Raw genomic sequence first — 24,556 nt, 5'->3', positions numbered from 1 at the left:
GTCTGCCTTCAGCTAGTCTGCATTACAATCTCCCGAGTCTTAATTCATTTTCAGCGCCTCCCACAATTCACATCTTCTTGTTAATTAGGCATCAGTCCATGATATTATATGTAGCTTGCACTCGATGTTTTTCTAGGCTTAAAGAGTTCTACTTTTGTTTTTCACTTTTTAAAACATTTTTAAAATTTGTGTGTGTGTGGGGGGGGGTAGGTGTACACGGAGGTCAGAAGAAGTCATCCAATCTCCTGAAGTTGAAGTTATATGTGAACTGGAATGAACCCAGGTTCTTTGCAAAACACTCAGCACTCAATAAGCCATCTCTCCAGCCTCTATTCTCCCCCCATCCTCCCTTTTAACAATAGGAATGTTACTGCTGTTTCTGTCTTGCTGAATTAGTACTGGGCTCAATTTCCTCTTATCTCAAAAACAGTATGAGTGGAATACTCATGCAGTGGAATACCAATGCATTAAAAATGAAGAAAATGTTTCACTTTTTTTTTTTTTTTTTTTTTTTGGGTTTTTTCGAGACAGGGTTTCTCTGTGTAGCTTTGGAGCCTATCCTGGCACTCGCTCTGGAGACCAGGCTGGCCTCGAACTCACAGAGATCTACCTCCTCTGCCTCCCAAGTGCTAGGATTAAAGGCTTGCGCCATCAACGCCCGGCTTATTTTGTTTTTTCAAGACAGAGTTTACCTCTGTGTAGCTTTGGAGCCTGTCCTAGAACTAGCTCTTATAGACCAGGCTGGCCTCGAACTCACAGAGATCCGCCTGCCTCTGCCTCCCAAGTGCTGGGATTAAAGGCATGCGCCACCACTGCCAGTCTCCATGTTTCACCTTTTGTAAGACAAAACTGGATCAACTATTGGGGGGGAGAGGGGATTGAGGCAGCGTTACTCTGTGTAGCCTTGGCTGTCCTGGAAATTGCTCTGTAGACCAGGCTGATCTTGAACTCTGTCTCCCAAGTGCTGGGATTAAAGGTGTATACCATCACCAACTAGCTTCTCCTTTTAAAAAAAAAAATTGTGTGTATGTGTGTGTTGGTGCACATATGCTCCAATGATTGTATGGAAGTCAGAGAATAAATTGCAGAAGTCAAGATACCGCTGAGCTAGGTAAAGTTTCTGGCACTGGAGCATATGCTGGTAGTACCATGAAGAAGTTAAAAGTAACTAACACATGTAGTTTATTTTTACCAAGTAAATTACTCCACATTTCTTTCTAGTAGTAGAAATTCTTTATCTCTTAGAATTTTTCCAATTTTCTCAAGTCATTTCAAAATCTAAAATATCCTTGAAATGACCAAAACTGTCACTCTTTCTCAAGATGATGCCAGATGAGTACACATGAAACACACTGCTACTCACAATTCATAAGAAGATGGTTTTTCAAACAGGACAAAACCTTTCAGCATCTCAAAAGAGTAAAAGAAAAGTATATGGAAACTAACATGACTCCTATTTTCCTGAAGATAACCTACAACACTACAGATAAACTTACAAATTCATGGCAAAAAGTAAAAGTAAAATGCCATAACAGGATATTTACAATATTTACAATATGTAAATACAAATTTACAATATGAAGCCAATCACATCAAAGGGAAGCTCATAATAAAACTTCTAATTTAGAAAATATTAAAACCCAACAGGAATCCAGGTATGCTGGTATACTTGGGAATTCCAGCACTTAAGAAGCTGAGAGGCAGGAAGGCCACCAAATTCTAAGCCAGCCTAGACTACACAGGAAGACCCTGTCTCAAAAAAAGCAAAACCAATCAAACAAAAATCAAGCAGCAGCTGGGCTTTGGTGGCGCACACCTTTAATCCCAGCACTCGGGAGGCAGAGGCAGGAGGATCTCTGTGAGTGCAAGTGCCAGGATAGGCTCTAAAACTACAAAGAGAAACCCTGTCTTGAAAAATGGAAAAAAAAGAAAAAAAAAGTCAAGCAGCAGACCTGTCTGGAAGGGCTGCTAGTTCTTCTCGTCAATGTCCTTTACCCAGGAAGGTCAAAAAACAGAGACACTCAGCACAAATCTCCTTTGAAAAAAGGCACTGTCAGCTGGGTATGATGGTACAGGCCTTTAAACCTAGCACTCAGGAGGCAGAGGCAGGTGGATCTCTGAGAGTTCGAAGTCAGCCTGGTCTACAGAACAAGTTCCAGGACAGCCAGTGCTACACAGACAAACCGTCTTGAGAAACCAAAAGAAGGCACTGTCAAGCTTTTGGATGATGAATTTTACTTTGTCAGGAAAGATTCTTCTGACGCACCAGAGGAACACTCAAAACTCTTCCCAGGAACTTAAGGGTGAAATACTAACTTTCTACACAAACTGCCTTCCCCAGGACTTCCCATGGACAGGTAAATCCATGGAGGATTTAGGATTTACTAAGATCAGCAATGTGGCACAGGGGATGAAGCACAGAGGAAGGGGGATGGGTTGTTTTTGAGGAGAAATAAGGAAATAAAATTTTTCTCAAGGAGGACCCCTGGCAGCTGTACCCAGGGATGTAGCATGGCTCTCTCAGGCTCACTAAGGGCTAACCAGAAGACAGTAGTGACAGAAAGCCAAGGGGACAAGAAGTGGGGCTGGGAAAGCACTGTCCTTAAAGTTTTAGCAAAGGAAGGGGATAAAGAGACGATAGAGAGTGATATCTCTCAAACTTCATGAGCACAGCAGGAAAGAGAGTGAAGAGAAGGTGGAGGCTTCTGAGAATTCACACCCTGTGCCCTCAGTTACAAACACAAGCTAGTTGCTAACAATATTAAATTCCAAAACGACTTGTAATGTAGGGAAATAAAATAAACATCCTGCACACTTACCCAATCCGGGTAAACAGCTTCCCATGGGCATGGAGAAAACTGAGGATGAACCTTTTGTTCAGCTGCATGGGAAAAAGGGAGAGGAGAAAACAATTAAACTTTCCCCAGTTTCCTGTTACTGAATACAGTCCCCAGTGACACAATAACCTGGCCAGGGTCTAAAGGGGTGGGCACTGGGGATGGGAACCAAATGGACATGCCCAAACTCTCACACAGGCCCAGGGCACATGCCCAACAGCTGCAGTTCAGCAGAGCCAAGGTAACAGAAGGCTCAGTGAGTGGACAGCACCCTCTGCTGGCAGAGGCACCCCAGTACAGAAATGGAAGCAGGGAATCTGAACTGAGCAAGTTACAGAGGACGATGCCTCCTCCTTTCTGTGGGATCCAGAAACCACTACTGGCTCCTTAATAATGGGAATGAAATTCTAACAAGAATAGAGTAAGTGATTTTAGAGAAATTCTTGATCCTATTTATGAGCTTTTTTTTTTTATCTATGTAGGAAAGCAGGTCTCTTTGACAACTAAGGTTAAGGTATTCTCGACTAAAGTGGCTCAACAACTACTAGCTTTTGAAACTGGAGTTCCTTTCTGGATCAGGAGCTGAAGACTAGAGCATCTACAGAGACCAGGCATAAAGTAGGCTGGTGGTGACAGCAGGAATCTCTCTCTCCAGTCCCCACAAACGCTCTAAGTAGAACCAAGTGGGGAAGTGGAATATGGGTTTTTATATAAAATGTTCTGGTTTTTAAGTATTAACTACAAATAAAAATTATGTGAACATTAGGTAACTCCCAACTTGCTTGTCAGCCACATGTAGCCTATGAGCCATCAGTTTGTAATTCTTATTCAAGAATTCTAGAAAATCTATCTCAGTCAAAACTAAGATAATTCCTTTCACAAAATAAGGGGAGAGGGATTGAATTGACTCCAAAGAAAGTAAAAACAATTTAAAGAATCAATCCCACTATCTTCCCTGATCTCCTAAAAATAATATTCTATAGTCTGCCAGGAGGGAGAGTTGACACTGTTGACTTCCATTAAGAGAGGTGGCATGAGACTCTAATCCCAGCAATTGGGAGGCAGAGTCAGACAGATCTCTGTGAGTTCAAGGTCATTCTGGTCTACAGAGTGAGTTCTAGGACAGTCAGGGCTACATGGTGAGACCCTGCCTCAACACACACACACACACACACACACACACACACACACACACACACACACACACACAGTTGGGTGGTGGTGGTGCATGCCTTTTATCCCAGCACTTGGGAGGCAGAGACAGGTGGATCTCTGTGAGTTGGAGGCCAGGTTGGTCTACAGAGAGGAGTTCCAGGACAGGCTCCAAAGCTACAGAGAAACCCTGTCTTGAAAAAACAACAGCAACAAAAAATTAAGGAATTCTGATTGCAAGTGGGAAATTAGTGGGCCAGCAAAAATGACTAGCAAATAAAGTTGACTGCCATTAAGCCTGGAAACCTGAGTTCAATCCCCAGCACCCACACGGTAGAAGAAGAGAAACAACTCCCACAACTTAGTCTCTCAACACCAGATGAGCAATCAAGCCCAGTAATTAGATAAATAAATGTAAAAAAAAAAAAAGCAGAGGGTGACTACTAAAATAAGAAATAAATTCAATAGCCCCGGATAGTTTACTGCCCCCCACCCACCCAAATAAGAACTTCTGGGTCATCGCCCTGCAGATCAGAACACTACTAAAATTATGGCAGTTCTATCTCTTTCATACAGAAATGAGATGTAGCAACGATTTCAACATCTAACTTGGTGAATAAACTTCCATTTTTATTTTTGCCTTAAGTGAATTACACTGAACAGCTATTAAAGAGTGAAATGATGATGTGTACAGTTTAAAAACTCAAGCTACTTTACAGCACACTGTGTCAAGGTCAGGGACAGTGGGAAAGGTTTAGCAACCATTTTTACCAAAATTAGCAGCAAAACCTTGAATAGAGTACAGCTCTCAAGATCTTGTAGGAGAGAAGGATGGTGCAAACAAGGACTGCCTTCCCATCAAACAGACTTGTATTTAATTCTTTCTAGATCATTTACTTACCTGCTGTGTGGTATCTTAGGCATTGATCCCCATCCCTTCAGACCTAGTCTTACTATATGGCCCAGACTGGCTTTGAATTTGCAATTTTCCTGCCTCCAACTCCTCAATGCTGGAATTCTAGGCAAGTACCACACCTATCCTATTTCTTTAGAACTTTTCTATAGGTATGAAATCATTTCAAATAGAGGGATAAAAACATTCATTCTCTATTCCTATTTTAGCTTAAGCTTAGTTATTTCTCTTCTCACAGCTATCAATTACACAATCCTCTATAACTTTTTGTTTTGTTTTGTTTTGTTTTTATTTTTATTTTCTGGAGACAGGGTTTCTCTGTGTAGCTTTGGAGCCTATCCTGGCACTTGCTCTGGAGACTAGGCTGGCCTCAAACTCACAGAGATCCACCTGCCACTGCCTCCCGAGTGCTGGGATTAAAGGTGTGCGCCACCAACGCCTGGCTTATAACTTTCTTACATTTATATGTAAAGGATATTTTAGTAGAAAGAGAATTATTAGTAGTTCACTAATCCAAGCCTAATGTCATCCTTTAAGTCCTAAGGGAAGCCCAACATGTAAGCTGCTTTAAAGAGAAGAGTTAGAATTTGAATCCAGGTCTTTAGACTCTAAGTACTATCTTCCTTCTCTTAATGGGGGGGGGGTGACTGGGAGGGGGGGCTGGACTTGTGAACTGACTCAATGGGGAGTGAATGAGAACAACTGAAAAGCAATACATTTGCTTTTAATTTTTTTCCCTGAATGGATAGGAAACACTGAACCAGAAAGTTACCAGAATAAAGTGAAACACCCAAGAGATTTTGGAACATCCTGGCATTACCCATACTTTCTAAGGGGACTTTTTTTTTTTCTTTAAGATTTATTTTATTTGTTATGTAACCGTGTTCTGTCTGCATGTTTGCCTACAGGCCAGAATCGAGCACCAGATCTCATTATAGATGGTTGTCAGCCACCATGTGGTTGCTGGGAATTGAACTCAGAGCAACTAGTGCTCTTAACCTCTGAACCATCTCTCCAGCCCATAAAGGGACTTTCTTAAGATAGACAAATCATTTGAATCTGTATTTGTTACATATATATATCAAACCCATATGGATATATACATATGAGAGAGAGAGTTGTTGCCCACCTGCCCTCCACACGGTTTCTCTGTGTAACCTTGGCGGTCCTGGAACTTCCTCTGTAGATCAGGTTAACCTCAAAGTCACAGATCTACCTGCCTCTGCCTCCCAAATGCTGGGATTAAAGGCGTGAATCACCACTGCCCAACACTACTATTATATTTTAACTGCATCTAATAAAGAAAAATAAAGTCTCACTGGTATTATTTTTCAACTAAAGGAAATAAAGGTAATTTTAGAGAACCTTTTGTTCTTTTGTTGATTTTGTTTGTTTGTTTTTGAGACAGAGTCTCACTATATAGCTGTCCTGGAACACACAAAAATCTACCTGCCTCTGCCTCCGCCAGGAGCCCCAGCCCTGGGATTAAAGTTGTACACCACTGTGCACTTTTTTTTTGGTTTTTCAAGACAGGGTTTCTCTGTGTAGCTCTGGCTGTCCTGGCACTCGCTCTGTAGGCCAGACTGGCCTCAAACTCACAGAGATCCACCTGCCTCTGCCTCCCGGGTGCTGGAATTAAAGGTGTGTACCACTGCACAGTTGTTTTTTTTTTTTTTAAGAGAACTTTAATTTGAAAGTATATATACACTCTCTCTCTGACCTTGAGAACTAATGTTTTATTTTCAGTCTAAAGCATCTGTTACCCTAACTCTTGTTCCACTTTGTTATCACTAAAACCACTTTAGTTCAGGAAAGGAAGTAAAACTGTAGGCGTATCACAGAGGTAAATCATGCTGCCCAGAGACAGCAATGCTACACACTGATCAAAATGAGCCTTAAACATTCACAGATGACAATATAAAGTCAGTTAGCACTGAAGCAGGATCTTTGGAGAACTCAAAAAACAAACAAAAAACACAGAGAGATCAAACCCAGGGCCTTGCATAGGGGAGGCAAGTGGTCTATTACTGACTTACAGTCTTTTGAGAAAGGTTCTCATTAGTTCAGACTAGTCTTGAACTTTTAATTCTCTCTGCAAGAGTAAGATTATGGGTGACCCTGAGGAACTCATAACTGAAACCAAGTTATGGTTTCAGAAAAACTTGGGCATAAGCTTTTCTCTCCATTACACATTACAACAGCCTGACTTCCACTTCTGCAACTTGTTTTTATTTTCTGCTTATGTGTATATGTCTGTGCAAGTACGTGCAGGTGCTCTGAGAGGTCAGCTAGTTACAGACATTTGTGAGCTACTTGACATGGGTTCTGGGAACTCAAGCTCTCTAGAAGAGGGCCAAGCACTCTAGAACTCACTATAGACCACTGAGCTATCTTTGAGCCTCTTTCCCCTTTCCCCTTTTTTGAGACTGGGATTCACTATGTAACCCTGACTGACCTGGAAATCTGTAAATCAGACTGGCCTTGAATTCATAGGGATCTACCTGCCTCTGTCTCTGCCTCCCAAGTGCTAGGATTAATTGCTTCCTAAATACTGGGATTAAAGGAGTGCATTACCATGCCAGGCTTTCTGCAACTTATTTTAATATACAACTAATTAGAAAGAAATGTAAGGCTATCTGCCCCTAGGTCATTCTCATACATCTGCCTACTATTCACCAGAAACTAAAACTGCTTCTTGGGTATAGTCCCTAGAGACAGTGTGGACTCCTAGGCTTACCCCCAAACAGACACTAATGACAGTAGGTGTGTGGGTTACGTCTCCAGAATGAAGTCTGTCTGCCATTAACTGAGATTCTGAATTTAAAAAAAAAAAAAAATTGTTCTTTAGCTGTACTTTGTTATACTGTACAGCTGTACTGTCACCCCTCCATAAACACACTTAAAATGGAGTTTATACTAGTGATATTACCTAGGTCATCAATGAAAAGATTATAAAATACAAATAAAAGAATTCTTTGCCAGGCGGTGGTGGAGTCACCTTTAATTCCAGCACTTGGGAGGCAGAGGCAAGTGGATCAGTGCAAGTTTAAGGCCAGCTTGTATCTATATAATAAATTCTAGGATAGCGAAGATTACACAATGAGAGCATGTCTCAAAAACAAAACAAAAATCACAGAACTGTCTCTTTGGCATAAAATGTTAATCCTGGAACTACAGAGTACTTACCAGCTTTGCACCATCATCAAAAAGTTATCTTCAGCTACATAGTAAGTTTAAAGCTAGTTTGGGTTGCAAAAGACTCTCTGTCAAAACAACCAAACAAAAACCCAGGGCTGAGTATGGTAGTCCCCACCTGTAATCCCAGCACTTCCAGGTTAAGAAAGGAGGGTTGTCATGGATTTGATGCCAGCCTTCGCTGATGAGTTCAAAGCCAGCCTGGGCTATAGTATGAAACCTTATCAAGGAAGGAAGGAAGGATTTTTTCTTTATCTTGAGAAGTAAATTTTTTTCTCAAACTTTTTTTATTTGAATTAGAAACAGGATTGTTTTACTATAACAAACCCAGTTCCCTTCTCCCACCAGTCCTCCCCTCCCCCAAAAAGTAAATGTTTTAAGCAAACATAGAGAATACATCGGAGCATGCCTTTAATCCCAGCACTGGGGAGGCAATGGCAGGAGGATCTCTGTGAGTTCAAGACCAGCCTGATCTACAACAGCTAGTTCCAGGATAGCCTCCAAAGCCACAGAGAAACCCTGTCTTGAAAAAACCAAAACCAAAACAAAAACAAAAACAAAAATACAGCAGAAAAAAATGAAATCTTGAAATTCGCAGGCAAATGGATGGAACTATAAGAAACCATCCTGAGTAAGATAACCCAGACACAAAAAGACAAACATGGTATGTACTCACTCATAAATGGATATTAGACATAGAGCGAAGGATTACCAGCCTATCACACAACCCCAGATAAGCTAGGAAATAAGGAGGACCCTAAGAGAGACATACATGGTCCCCCAGAGAAAGGGAAAGGGACAAGATCTCCTGAGCAAACTGGGAGCATGGGGGCAGGGAAGACGTGGGGAGGAGGAGAACATGAGGGATCAGGAAGATTGAATCGAGGGAAGAATAGAAGGAGAGCAAGAAAAGAGATACCTTAATAGAGGGAGCCATTATAGGTTTAAAGAGAAATCTGGCACTAGGGAATATCCAGGGATCCACAAGGATGACACCAACTAAACCAGGCCCCCTGAATGTGGATGTCAGTCGGGAGGCCTGGACAGTCTATGGGGCCCCTCTGGCAGTGGAACCAGTATTTATCCCTAATGCACGAATGGACTTTGGGAGCCCATTCCCTCTAGGGGGATATTCTCTCAGACTAGATACATAGGGGAGGGCCTAGGCCCTGCCCCAAATGATGTGACAAACTTTGATGATTCCCCCCATGGAAGGTCTCACCCTCCCTGGGGAGTGGAGGGGGGGTTGGTGGGAGGCATGGGAAGATGGGAGAGAGAGGGAACTGGGATTGGTATATAAAATAAGATTGGTTTTTAATTTAAATAAAAATGTATAATAAAAAAATTAAGAAAAAAAACGATAGAGAATATTCCTTGAAACTGCACCTAATACCTGCTTGGTGGCAGCAATATAATGCAATACAAGGGAAAATCTAAAATGTACCCATTCCAATTGCACAGAATTGTGTAGAAAATCAAATTTCTGAAAAAAAAATGTTGAGGGCAATAAGAATATTCAGAATTAAAGGGAATTCAGAGGTGTACTTTTAAATGTCTTTTGGAGGAGCATACATTATCACTTTCTTGTTTTGAATCTATTCTCATACGTATCAAATATTTTCAAAGTCACTCAACTTTTCTATGACAGGAAAGGTGGTTCGATCCTTAGATATGAGACAACACTGGTAGAAATCAACTTTCAAGAGTACCCATAGGTAAAAAGCCGGGGGCTTTCAGACCAGTCAATCAAAGGCAATTCATCCGCCTCTGTAAAGGTTGAGCTCACAGGAAGCAGAAAATGTGAGGGCACCTGCAACACTGTCTATTTGTCTCCCTCAGCCCCGTGCTTCTAGGTTGGCAAAAGAAGAGGCTTACAAGCCAAGAGGATAAACAGGTAACAAACCAACTTCCAGTCATATATTTTAAAAACCTAAACAAGGGTTACCAAGTCTGAAGTTGCCAGGAGGCACTGGGATTCCTTTGCTTGCTTAGACAGGGAATGTCTTAGGGGAGGTGAGATCTAAGTGATAAAAAGAGTCGAGTCCTGGCACACAGTAATTTCTCAGTAGCACAACAATCATTAGTAAAAAATATATGCTATTTATTTAGCAGTATGATCAGGATTCTTTGTTTTTCTTTTTTCTTTAAGACAGGGTCTCACTATATAGTTCTCCCTGGGTGGCCTTGATGGAACACAGAGATATGCCTACTCTTGCCTTCCAAGTGCTGGGATTAAGGGCTTGCCCTACCACAACCCCCCTATTTTCAGTATTCTTTCTAGGATACAGATAACAAAAGAAGCTCAAGTGAGCCAACCTGCTTGACTTATATATCTGTAGGATGAAAAACAAAGACAGATCAGTGGTTAAGAGTACACACTGCTCTTCTGGGACCAGTTTGATTCCCAGAACCCACACCAGGAGTCATCCCAACACTTCTGACCTCCATGGGCACACATGCACACACATTTAAAAATAATAAAAAACACACCTTAAAAATTTCAGTACAGAGCCAGGCTAGTGGTGCACGCCTTTAATGCCAGCACTCAGGAGGCAGAGACAGGTGAGGCCAGTCTGGTCTACAGAGTGAGTTCCAGGACAGCCAGAGATGTTATACAGAGAAACCCTGTCTCAGAACGCTAAATAAATAAATAAGTAAAAAGTTCAGAATGGAACTCGTGTTTAATCCCTAAGACCCATGTGATGTAGGGAAAGAAACAACTCCTACAAGTTGTCCTCTGACACCCCCTCACACACACACACAGTAAATAGGTAGGTAGATTGATTGATGTTTTTAATCAATCCACATATTCCTCCTTTGAAGCAAAGAGCCGCACCAATGTTAAGGATGGTCAGGGATGATGATTACACACCACCATTACTGCTGATCTGCTCTAGGAAGAATGACAACTTAATTAGCTTTAATTAACCACCCTTCTTTCTTTTTTGAGACATAATCTCATGTAGTCCAGGATGATCTGAAACTTGCTATGTAGCCAAGAATGACCTTGAACTCCTGGTCCTTCTGCCATCAACCTTTTGAGTACTGGAATTATACACATTATGCACCACTCCAAAGCTCTCTTTTTCTTTATATTTGTGCAGATTTCCTTTTTGAGATGTTTCTGTGCACTCTTTCTAAAAATTATTTCAAATTTTGTATATTTGTGCATATGTGGACTTGTCCATGCAGTAGTAGTGGTACATGCCTTTAATCCTAGCACTCAGGAGGCAGAGGCAGCTGGAACTCTGAGAGTTCAAGCCAGCTTGGTCTACAGAGCAAGTTGCAGAACAGACTCCAAAGCTACACAGAGAAACCCTGTCATGAAAAGCCAAATAAAAAGAAAAGAAAGAATGACTTCAAAACCTCAAGTGTATGTATATCACCCTAATAATTTATTTTTTTAATTTCATTTCTTTCATATCTCTGGAGATGGCAAAAAGTTTGTGTCTATATGAAATATGTGTGCTTGTATACACATTCCTATGAGTGTGCACACAGCACGTGCAGAGATCGAAGGACATTCTTGGGTGTTGGCACTCACTGTCTATCATGTTCAAGACAGTCATTTTTGGATGCATACACCAGGATAGCTAGCCCATCCTCCTCTCACCTGGTAGGAGTGCTACTATTACATGTGCTTTGATATCATGCCCAGCTTCTATATGGATTCTTGGGATTTGAAATCAGATCTTCAAGCTTGCACAAGAGGTGCTTTTACCCACTGAGCCAACCATCTATCCAGCTTCACCTGAGCAACTTTTTTTCCCCCTGTGTGTAATAGTCCTGGCTATCCTGGAACTTGCTTTGTAGACCAGGTAGGTCTCAAATTCACAGAGATCTGCCTGCCTCTGCCTCCCGAGTGCTGTCATTAAAGTCATGGGCCACCACCACCACCTAGCCACTTGAGCACTTTTATAAAAGAGGGAGGGGTAGGGGGATGTATGCCTCTCTGCTTCCCAAGTGCTGGGATTAAAAGTATTTGCTACCACATTTGGCTCTTAATCACCATTTTTGAAGGTCTTCAAGTAATTCTCAAAGACAGTTTTCACATCTGGGGGAGGGTAGGGGTCTCATGATGTAGTAAGGCTGGCCTTGACACATTATCTTAATGTCTGAAAAATATCTAAAGGGGACTGGAGAGATGGCTCAGCAAATAAGAGAACTGGCTGCTTGGCTGCTCTCTCAAAGGACCCAGGTTCAATTCCCAGCATCCACATGGCAGATCACAACTGTCTGTAATTCCAGTTCTAGGGGATCTGACACCCTCACAAAGACATACATGCAGGTAGAACACCAATGTATACACACACACACACACACACACAGAGAGAGAGAGAGAGAGAGAGAGAGAGAGAGAGAGAGAGAGAGAGAGAGAGAAACATCAGAAAAGACAGAAAAATATCTAAAGAATATGCCATTAGCTGAAAAGTATATGAACTTAGCTTCAGACCTGTATATAAATGCTATAATCCTGTAATTCCAGCACTTAGGGGGCTGAGGCAGAAGGAGAACAAGTCCAAAGTCTGACTGGGCTACAAAGTGAGTTTACAGCCTGCCTGAACTACAGAGCAAGAGTGTGTCTCAAATAAATAAATACATAGACAGACAGAAAAAAAAAAAAAAAAAACAAGCAAATAAATAAAATCTATCTTAGGCCCAGAAGCTGTGGTACATGCCTTTAATCGAACACTCAGGAGGCAGAGGCAAGCAGATTTCTGTGAGTTTGAGGCCAGTCTAGTTCCAGGACAGCCAGGATTGTTACAGAGAGAAACCCTATCTTGAAAAACCAAAATCAAACAAACAAATAAAACCAAGCATAGAAATGTGTACCTATAATTCCAGTGTTGTGGAGTCAGACGGGATTTCTTGGGCAAGTTGGCCAGCAAATCTAAGATGAGTCAGCAAGAGACCCTATTTCAAAAACACAGTGGAGGGCTGATGGAACTACTCAGCAAATAGGCTTGTTGCACAAGCCTTACTGAGTCCAATTCCTAGAACCCACATACAACGTGGAGGGACAGGACTCCTTTAACTTCCACAGGTGTGTCATGGCACACATAATTATTCATTCATGTACGAAAAAACACATTAATAATAAATAGTCAAATAAGGGAGCAACTGAGGAAGACACCCAGCACCTATCTCCAGCCTCCACATACATACATGTAAATTGCACATACATGAACATGAATACATTCATACAACATACACACACAGATATAATAATAATATAATTAACTAGCAGGACACTGGGACCCTCACCTGTAGCATCAGCACTGAGAAGGTAGAGTAAGAATCATCAAGAACTAGACGTCATCCTGCTCTATATAGCAAGTGCCAGTCCAGCCAGGGCCACACACTAAGCACTGTCTCAATAAATGAATAAATGAATGTTTCCTTGCTCATTTGCATGTTTTCTGTTGATGTTCCACCTCAATAAAGACAGAGCTGAATAGCTGCAGCAAAGGACATATGGCCCACACAATCTAAAATACTTATTATCTGGTCCTTTCTAAAAAGGCCTATTGGTATCTGGGCTAAAACGTAACAGTGCTGTCTCAGCTTTTCTAGATACATACTGTCTGAGGATTAACACACATACCTTTGAAATAGTAATGACTGTCATGTATTAGGAAGTTGAAGACAGGTAACAATGAGGAGTATGATGGAAATAACTCTTCCTCCCAGGATATCCCAATACCACCCACTTCCCACCACCTCAGGAAAACTCCATTTACATCATTCCTCCAAAACTACCAAAAACTAGAGTTCTGCCTGGATTTCCACATTAGAAGACATTAAAGAGTTAAGTGGCAGGGTGAAAAGAGAAGACTGACAAGGTGAAAAGATGCCTACTGAACATCTTAAAAGTATCCCTAAGCAAGGGAAAGTATGAGATTAAGTTTTATGAGTCCCTATACTCTGGTTTGACAATCTGTAGCAACAGACTCAAAAGTGCCACCAAGCTTAAAATCTCAAGATATCTAGAAAAAGAGAGAAAGTTCAGCCAAAGGGCAGCACTGTTGCTCTGACTGGCTTACTTTCTGAATGACTTCTCTTTCTGACTCATCTCTCTCCATGTCTGGGAACTCTCATGCTTATTTACCCAAATAGTAGGGGAGTTGAAACACCTTGTGTCTATGCTGTCTTCAGGCAGGGAACCAGAAAAAAGTTCCTTGTGAGCACATAACACAACCTATCTTGTAAATGAATATGTTGACAGAGTATAAGAAAAAGGGTGAAGTCCTTCTCATATAGTCAACATGTTCATTAATCCATTCACTCACTTCTCAACAGAAACTTACCAGGTACCCTCTGTGTACTAAACACTGCAAACAAACTGTGAAGAAGGTAGAAATCATGACTGGGAAGAATAGGATGCTATGGATATAAACAACAAAAGCATTAGAAAAATTATCTCAGAAGGTATCCTGAGTTGAAACCTGAAGTGTGAGGCAAGTAGTTGGTATTGGAAGGGGTAAGAAGTCTTGATTCAGTGTGTCATAAACAAAGAAAAGAGTGTAAGTGATAGTACCAAGAGTACTATATTGCAGGCTGCCATGGCAAGATGAGTGATTCTACAGGAGGGTAAGGCAGGCAAGGACAAGCTGTAGAAGCCCTTGACAAAGAGTTTGATCTTAAGGCCCAGGAAGGATCTTAAACAGGTAAGTGGCATGAGCAAAGCTATGATTCTAAAGGTCCTTCTGGTTACTAGACAATTTAGAGTCTTAAGGATTGGATGAGGGATAAAGGCAGAGCACTAAGCTGTTGTTACATTCATTCAATGTCAATGGAGTCAGAGAAGAAAGTGAAAAGACAGGACTGGATATGATCACTCCACACAAAAACAACTATGATCTCTATCCGTAAGTTCAGTGTAGTTTCACCAGCAGAAGCCCAGAGCCATGGAGAAGTCTTCAAAAAGACACAAGCTAAATGAAATACTAAATGCATTTGTAAGAGATAAATTAGGAATTATTTTATGTCCCTTCAATGTTTTCCTCAAGATTTACTTACTTTATTTCACATGCATTAGTGTTTTGCTTGCTTGTATCTATGTATGTATATTGCATGCATGCCTGGTGCCTATGAATATCAAAAAAGGGCATCAGATCCTCTGCAACTGGATATTGCAGATTGTTTTAAGCAGCCATGTGAATTCTGGAAAATGAATCTAGGTCCTCTAGAGGAGCAGCAAGTACTTGAACCATCTGTCCAATCTTCTTTTCAATGTCTTTATATGGCCTAGCAAGGTGCTTAGATCTTATCTTTTGTTTTTGTTTTTTGCTTTTTGAGACAGGGTTTCTTTGTGTAGCTTTGGAGCCTGTCCTGAAACTCACTCTATAGACCAGGCTGGCTCCGAAGTCAGAGATCTGCCTGCCTCTGCCTCCAGAGTGCTGGGATTAAAGGCGTGCGCCACCACCACTAGGCTTGGTGCTTAGATCTTAAAACACATGCTGAAAACATATTACAGATCTAACAGATTGAGTATGTTGACAACATAATCACACAGATGGGCACACACACACACACAAAGCAACAACAGTAAACAGTACACTATTAACATTAATGCTGCAGGGAAACCACACACCACTGGCTATAACCATCCTAAGAACATAAATCATCTTTTCAGAGGGTAATTAGGCAGAACACAGACAAAGATACTCAAAAGAAAAGAGTTCTATAAAGATCTAGAATTCTAGCCAGGCAGTGGTGGCACAAGTCTTTAGTCCCAGCACTTGGGAGACAGAAGATTTCAGTAAGTTCCAGGCCCTGGACTACAAAGCAACTTCCAGGACATACAGAGAAACCCTGTCTCAAAAAACCAAAAAGAAAAGAAAAGAAAGAAAGATTTAGAAGTAACAGTTTCATCTGCTGTGTTCCAGTCCAAATGACTGAGCTAAAAAATGACCATATTTCACATCAGAATAAAATCCCAATCTGGGAGATGGCTCAGTAAGTAAAGGCACTAGAAACAAGCCTGGCAACATGAGCTCATCCCCAGAACCCATGTAAAGACAGCAGGAGCAAACTGACTCCACAGAGTTGTCCTCTGACCTCTATAGTGCACCACGGCATGCACATCACCCCCTCCATCATGTGTGCTCTAACTACACGGTGGTATTTAGCACTTAATGGATAGCTAGTGTGACTGAGGAAGTAATTTTATTTCTTTGTCATTAATAGCTATTACATTTCTTAGACACTGTCACTTTAGTCCAGTGGTTCTCAAGATATGGGTCGCCTGAGATCTTCAGATAGCACAGATATTTACATTAAGATTCATAACAGCAGCAAAATTAGAGTTATGAAGTAGTAACAAAGATAATTTTATGAGGCTGGTGAGATGGCTCAGTGGTTAAAAACAGTTGCTGTTCTTCCAGAGGTACTGGGTTAATTCCCAGCAATCATATGGTGGCTCACAACCATCTATAATGGGATCTGAAACCCTCTTCTGGCATAAAGGTGTATATGCACACAGAGCACTCATAAATAAAAAGACAAATTTATGGGCTGGAGAGATGGCTCAGAGTTTAGGAGCACTGGCTACTCTTCTAGAGGTCCTGAGGTCAATTCCCAGCACCCACATGATGGCTCACAACCATCTAACATGAGATCAGGTGCCCTCTTCTGGTGTGTAGGAATATATGCAGGCAGAATACTGTATACATAATAAGTAATTTTTAAAAATAAATAAATGTAAATAAAAAGAAAAGGCTGAAATAAAATATAAAAAAATAATAATTTTATGGTTGGAGGTCACCACAACATGAGGAAATGTGTTAAAAGGTTGCAGCATTAAGAAGGTTGAGAACCACTGGTCTAGACTATGAATTGATCCTTTAATGAACAATTCATTTTTATAATCCAGGATAAATGGAGAGATGACTCCATAGCTTAGTATCCCTCTATCATTTCTGGCTTGCCATATGGCAAGAGCCATGAAAATACTCAGGAGCTCAAACATAGCTCAGTGGGAACAAAGGACCAAAAGGCCTGTCTATCCAATGCTCTATTATTCTGCCCAGCTCTGTCACCCACCATACAGAAAGCAACATGTCTTAACATTTGACTTTAGTTACTGGATTTCACCTATTAGATTCTTTTTTAAATGTTTATTTTAATTTTATTTTATGTGCACTGGTATGAAGGTATCAGATTCCCTGGAACTGAACCATCTCTCTAGCCTCTACCTAGTAGATTCTTGGGCACAGCCCCCAACGTAAGGACACACGGAACTTACAGAGCTGGTTCTATACTTAAGAGTTAAAAATACTTGCTGGGTGGTGATGACCCATACCTTTAATCCCAGCACTCAAGAGGCAGAGTCAGATCTCTGAGTTTGAGGCCAGCCTAGTCTATAGAGTGAGTTCTAGGACAGCCAAGGCTACACAGAGAAACCCTGTCTTGAAAAACAGAAACAATCACGCTGGTGAAACCCACAGAAACAGCTGACCTGAACAAGAGGGAGCTCTTGGCTCCCAGACTGATCACTGGGAAACCAGCATGGAACTGATCCAGACCCCATAAATGTGGGTGTCAGTAAGGAGGCCTCGGAAATATATGGGGCTTCTTGTAGTAGATCAGTACTTATCCCTAGCATAGGAATGGACTTTAGGATCCCATTTCACATAGAGGGATACTCCCTCAGCCTAGACATACACACGGGGGGAGGTCTAGCCCCTTTCCCAAAGGATATGACAGACTCTGAAGACGACCCCCATGGAAGGCCTCACTTTCCCTGGGGAGCAGAAATGGTATTGGATAGGTAGGGTGTTGGTGAGGAGCAGGGGAGGAGGGGAGGGATAGGGAACAGGGATTGACCTGTAAAACAATCTTGTTTCTAATTTAAATTTTAAAAAATTAAAAAAAAAGAAAAACAGAAACCAACCAACAAACAAAAAATACTCAGATACATTTTAGACACTAGTGGTTTAAGTTTTCCTAACCAAACAAAGCAAGTAAGTCATATTCAACCACAATAATAACAAGTTCTATAGAATCTTTAATGCATAAAGACAATTGTCCTGTGAGGGAGGTAAGCAGTACTTTCCATATTACAGATGAGGAAATTAAACACAGAGAGGTTAGGCAATTGCCTGAGGAAAATACAAACGGACTGCTCCAAAATTTGGGCTCTTAATCTTCAGCAGAACCAGAGAACACCACAAGTGAAAACCCCTAATAGTCCCAGAAGTCATTCACTGTGTCTACCAGGACAAACTTAATCTGAGAAGTTTTGCAAATTAAGGGCAATAGGTATTTACAGTCCAGGTTTTTTGACTTTTTTGTTTTTTGTTTTTTTTTTTTTTTTTTTGTTTTTTGAGACAGGGTTTCTCTGTGGCTTTGGAGGCTGTCCTGTTGTAGACCAGGCTGGTCTCGAACTCACAGAGATCCGCCTGCCTCTCAAGTGCTGGGATTAAAGGCATGCGCCACCACTGCCTGGCCAGTCCAGATAATATTAAACAGTGCACTAAAGTGCACTCTTAGAAAATGCCACCCAAGTATGGAGGTACATATCTGTAATCCTGGCACCTGAGAGGTAGAGGCAGGAGGATCAAGAAGTTGAAAGTCAGCCTGGGGTAAATAAGACCCTGCCTCCCCACCCCTGAAGGAGAACAACGAGGAAGAAGATAGAAAAGATCATTTCCCACAGGAATAAAACAGCAGCAACAATGAAACAAATTTTTAAAGATCCAACATTTTTCCTGGAAAAATTCACAATCAGATGATTAATAAGGAAAAAGTTCTTCAAGAGTCAAAGAATGTAAGTATATGCACATGCTATCATCAAGAGACTGTACACAACTCAGACAAAAACATCTGCAAACACAACCTCTGCCCATCTACCTACCCATAATACAACAAAACCCTGAACCTCTCAGGAAAGGGAGAAGAATGAACCTAAGAACCAAGGGAGAATGAAGCTTTAGTCTAAGACAGATGTGATTGATTACAAAGATGATTTTATTAACTACTCCTCTGTGGGCACCAAAATGCAAGTAACCAGCATACAGGGAGCGCTGGCAACCTCATGCAAGCTTCAGATTGAAGCAAGGCACCAAATAAGGGAAGGATTCTGGCGCATCAACTCTAGGAAAAGTGTTTCGAGTTAAAAATGGCTATTCAGGTTTGGATGTGAACTTCTGTATCTGCTCTTTATCAACAGAGGCAACTCTACCTCATAGGCAGCTAACAGCAGAAAGAGAAAACTTGAAATCAAAATGGATCACGCAGGATAACTACAGGACCTGGTAGAGCCTGCCACCAAAGTCAAGGCTGCAAATTCAGCAATGCAGAACTCAGATCCACCTGACCTGAAGTCAGCACATCTAGGAGCACGCAAGCCATGATGTCACTCCACCCCTCCCAACCCCCAGCCATAGTTTAGGAATAAGGTGAAAAAAACCACAGCACTGTTGGTGTGAGACCCAGTTTCACTGTAACTAGAAGCAAGGCCTGCTTTCAGTGAGAGTTGTTTAGTGGGTTGTTTTACAGGGTTCAGTTCTTACTTTTTCTGTGCTATTGCTATTTCCCAGACCAAAACTATTAATTCATGAGAATATCTGTAAATCTCTCACTCCTCCCTTTTCCCTCTCTCCTCTCTTCTGTTACTGTACTGTTTACTCCAGGCTAGTTGGCCCTCAAGTTCACAGACCATTCTCCTATCTTCACCATCCATCATCTCGCTGTAGCAATGCTGGGATTATAGGTGAGTACCACTGTGCCCAACTTTTTACATGACTTGAGGGGACTGCACTGAGCTGTTAAACTTGTGGCCTTTTTATCCACTGAGCCCTTTTATCCACTGAGCCATCTTTCAGTCTCCCTCCATTCTTCTTATCTCTCAACAATCATTTTAACATTTGTATCAGAGAGTATAAACATCAGCTGTTTCTTGCTTTATCTGGAATGCCCACTCACTGTCATCATTAAAAATATAGGAAATAGTTCAAAGCTAAAAGGAAAGAAAAGAGTGAAAGTGATATTAGTATAAAGACAGAAGGGCACTTTGTGACAACTTATCAACTTGTACAGCACTCATAAATGTAACACTTCTCTGCTATACACTGCAATCTTTTTTTTTTTTTTATTTCAAAAGCCTCTATTCTGGGAGCTGGAGATCTGGCTTGTAAGTTAGGAGTGCTTGTTGCTCTTGCAGAGTACCTGGATTTGGTTCCCAGCACCAACATCAGACAGCTCACAACCACCCGTAATTCTAGTTCCAGGCCTCCACAGGCATCTGCATGTACATGGTAGAATACATAAAACTCACACAGGTACCACATACCCATAAATAATTTTTTAAAAATTAAAAACCTTTGTTCTATTACTCCTGCACGTCTAATTCCAACCAAGACTTCTAGTTCTGAAGCAGTAGAAATGAAAGTGATTATGCTAAAAGTTCGGAGCTCCCCTTTGAAGCAAAAAGTTGTACTGGTAGGGCTGGAGAGATGGCTCATCACTTCCCGCTATTGTAGAGGACCTAGGTTTGGTTCCTAGCACCCACATGGTAGCTCACAGTTGTCTGTAACTCCAGGTCCAAGGGCTCTGAAGCCCTTCTCTAGCCTCTACAGGCTCCTGCACACACATGATGCACATGCATACAAGCAGGCAAAACACTCATACATCTAAAACAAAACAAAACCTGTTCTAGTATTAAATACAAAACCTCTACCTATTTTAGACACAGAATCAAGAAAGGACAAAGAAATTTGTTCACATAAACGTAATCCTAGCACTTAGGAGGCAGAGGCAGGCAAATCTCTGTGAGTTTGAGGCCAGCCTGATCTACAGAGTGAGTTTCATGACAGCCAGGAGTGTTACACAGAGAAACCCTGTCTTGAAAAGCCAAGGAAGGAAGGAAGGAAGGAAGGAAGGAAGGAAGGAAGGAAGGCTTTTCAGAAAACCTGACTGTTTGTGTGCACTGGCCTCAAGGACATCATTTTAGGGCACCAAGGATATTTATCAGTGCCTTATTCAGTCTTCTGACATATGTCACTTATAAGGACTTTGAAAGCCATACTGTTTTGCAGATTTGTCCAGAAGTCTAAAGGAAAACCAGCCAAAGAAATTCCTCAGAGAAAATGTCAACTGACTCAACACAGTTTGCTAGCATCTCAGAGGATCTGTGGCACATGCCAGCTCAAAATTTCATTAGCAACTTAAGCTAGAAACTCTCCAGAAATATGCAAATCCACAGAGAGCCTTATCCCAACTTTTTCCCTTATGCTCCAGCAGATGCAGTCCTACTATGCATGAAAAAAGGCAAGAAGACTTACTGTCAATGGTTACAACACAAAGCATAACTTATTCCTAAGCCAAGCTGGGTTTGACTCAGAAAGCTTCCCAGAATGATGGAAGGCATGACTTTAGAGTGAGTCAACCTTAGTTAATGCATAAAATAGAGCAGAGAACTATTTAAAGGATTCACTTCTAAGACCGGACCAAATCAATCTACTTTGTGACAAATCCTGAGTTCCAAACAAGCGATTAGACTTCATCAATGTGGACATCTGTATCGTGATACAAGATATTCCAATGACAGACTCTCAGCTAGAAATCCAAGAGGCAGCCACCCCTAACAGGTTTCCCTTTCTTCTTTTTTTGTGGGTGTAGGTATACTGGAGCATAAGCCAAAGCCTCATGTAAGCTCAAAAAATGCCTTATCACTAAACTACTTGGCTACATGGTCAACTTTTTTTGTTTGTTTGTTTCTAAGATAGGGTCTCACTATGAACACCAGGCTGGTCTCAAACTCACAGAGATCTGCCTACCTATGTCTCTTGAATTCTGCAATTAAAAGTGACCCCCACCCCATTTTTGTTACCTGGCCTTTTGTTTCTTTTTTTTTTTTTTTTAATTTTTTCTTAATGGTTTTTCGAGACAGGGTTTCTCTGTGGCTTTGGAGGCTGTCCTGGAACTAGCTCTTGTAGACCAGGTTGGTCTCGAATTCACAGAGATCCATCTGCCTCTGCCTCCCAGTGCTGGAACTAAAAGCGTGTGCCACCATGGCCTGGCCTTTTATTTTTTTAAGACATGGTCTTAAGATGTAACTGTCTGATCATGTAACTGTAAGCTTCCTGTCTCAGCCTAAGGAACTAGTGGTATGGGCTTATAACACCATGCCAGGTTTCCATGCAGGTTTTAACTATACCATGTTTTATTGTTGTTGTTGTTTTAATCTATATTGTTCCTTGCTGTCCACATCTGCCTTTTCAAAAAGTGTCTGTGTGAATATGTGCATATGAGTACACTGCCCTCAGAGGCCAAAGGTATCAGATTCCTCTGGAGCTGGAGTTGGTGGTTATGAGCCACCTGTGTGTTCTAGAAACCAAACTTGGATTCTCTGCGATAGTACTAGCTCTTAACTGCAGAGAACACATTTCCAGACTCCACATCTACCTAAAGAACCTCTTCCATTTGTCAAAATTAAGGATATAGACTACCTTTCTGCTACTTTTCTCTGATCACCCTTAATCTCTCTCTCCCCTCTATAACAATGCATCTATTCATGTTATTATAGTTGCAATGCTTTATTTTAAGTACTTATAGATCCATTTCTCTGGCTAGAACATATCTCTGAGTGCCTAGAACAATAGAATACAAAAAGTAATTATTGAATATTTATGAAAATTATCTGAATGGGGAGGAAAAATTGGCTCCCCCCCAAACGTATTAGCAAACCTTAAAACAGTTTTTATAAATGGCTAAATAGGTCAAAAGGAAAAAAGAAAAATACCCATATAAACTTATGAAGGAAGTTACTTAAAGCAACATAGAAAGGTATGTAACATAGTAGATGACAAAATAAATTTAAAAAAGGAAAAGGAATTGGGGGGATTAAAGAGGTCACAACACAAACACATTTCAGCAAGTCCTTTACACTTATTACAGGAAGCTACCAGTTTAGTTAAGCTCTAACCTCTCCACAATTGAAGAATTACTTTGAATAACAAGTTCATGCCAGGCAGTGATGGCACACACCTTTAATCCCAGCACTTGGGAGGCAGAGGCAGGCAGATCTATGTGAGTTCAAGACCAGCCTGTTCTATAGAGTTATATAGAACAGGTTCCAAAAGCTACACAGAGAAACCCTGTCTTGAAAAACACCAAACAACAACAACATAAAAAGTTCAAAAATGCACTTAACTAACTTTATAGCACCAAGAGCATGAAATTTCTCTCATGATTTTCACATGTGCCACCATTAAATAAAAATTATTTGCTTTAATATGGGATGAGTGTATACCAAGTATAAATGAATAAGCAATACTCATAGTGACCAATATGTCGGTTACTTAGTTCTAGTGCAGTTCTAGATAGACATAAAAAGAGAACAGATGTTTAGTGTTTCCTATATTAGATGCTTAATATATATAGATCCACAGATAAGAAACAATTTAAGAATCATGGAGACACTTAAAAATAGAAGTGTTGTTGATACACTTTATAATGCCTCAGATCTGAATCTTTTTTATTCCTTCTGATCTAGTGTATATACTAATTCTCAGTATAAAACTGATAAAACTGAGCAGTAACTTCAATACTAAATATTTATGAGTAAAATAAAAAGTTTCCAAGATGGGGAAAACCCAGAGTATCCCTCAGGAGCCCAAAAACAGTCTACAGACTAGAGAAAGACCACAAGCCAAGAAAACAGCTATTTCATAGTCTTCATCTTAGCTGAAACATCATATCCAAATAATGAAAACAGAATAGACAGATAAAGTTCTGGAACTTTTAAGAGCAGGGAAGGAATTCAGAATAAGAACTATGGGTATATCTCCCCAAGAGTAAGGTCAGAAACAAAAACCAATATAGGAAACCATTAGAAAGGCAACACAGGGGAAGCAAGGTTGGTGCGGTCTCTTACCCCACACAACAGGCAGTGTTATTATATAGTCCTTCCTACACCACAGCTGCAGACTGAACAGGGTCCAATGTACAGGACTTACTCTTGTTGGAAGATTCTTCACAAACTAGAAGCTAGATCCTAAGGGACAATTTATAGTACACCCTCACATGCATGCCAGCTGGCTGCAACTCAGCAGCTGATTGCTGCCTTGTCTAACTTGGTAAGGTGCCAGAGGAGGAGTTTTTGTAGTCAATTCTCCCATGCTGGAAATTCTCTAACGCCAGAGTTCTGGCTTAAATCAGGATATCAGGTTATTCATGAGATGCCAAAACTATATCTTTACATTGGCTTTGAACAACTCTCTCAAGTATACCATACAGATTCCCACAATCTCCAACATCATCTGGACACCAAGGCCAAAGACAGCAACTTTTCACATAGAGAGGAACAAGCCTTTTAAAGGATGAGTAAAATCAAAACAAACTTTTCATAAATTATAAATCAATCTCACTGACTCTTCAAATTGTCAAGTGGACAATACATTCAATAAATGGTTTCCTTAAAATCTACTCTACTACTCTAACTATTGGGCACTCT

General features: G+C 40.9%; 1 protein-coding gene across 5 annotated transcripts in view; it reads right to left on the bottom strand.

Moving 5' to 3' along the window:
* The window catches only part of Smg6 (SMG6 nonsense mediated mRNA decay factor), a 231,825-nt gene that overhangs the window by 172,096 nt on the left and 35,173 nt on the right, over nt 1–24,556 (bottom strand). For all 5 annotated transcript variants that reach the window (XR_004770736.1, XM_027426761.2, XM_027426763.2 and 2 more), the window contains exon 9: nt 2,820–2,881. Coding sequence is in view for 4 of the 5 variants with exons in the window: in XM_027426761.2 (XP_027282562.1) it covers nt 2,820–2,881 (62 nt within the window). In the remaining variant the exon portion in view is untranslated. The remainder of the gene's footprint in view (nt 1–2,819; nt 2,882–24,556) is intronic.

The sequence above is a fragment of the Cricetulus griseus genome, chromosome 7 (assembly GCF_003668045.3).
Source record: "Cricetulus griseus strain 17A/GY chromosome 7, alternate assembly CriGri-PICRH-1.0, whole genome shotgun sequence".
In the NCBI taxonomy this organism is placed as follows: Eukaryota; Metazoa; Chordata; class Mammalia; order Rodentia; family Cricetidae; genus Cricetulus; species Cricetulus griseus.
This window is presented reverse-complemented; position numbering and strand designations above follow the sequence as displayed.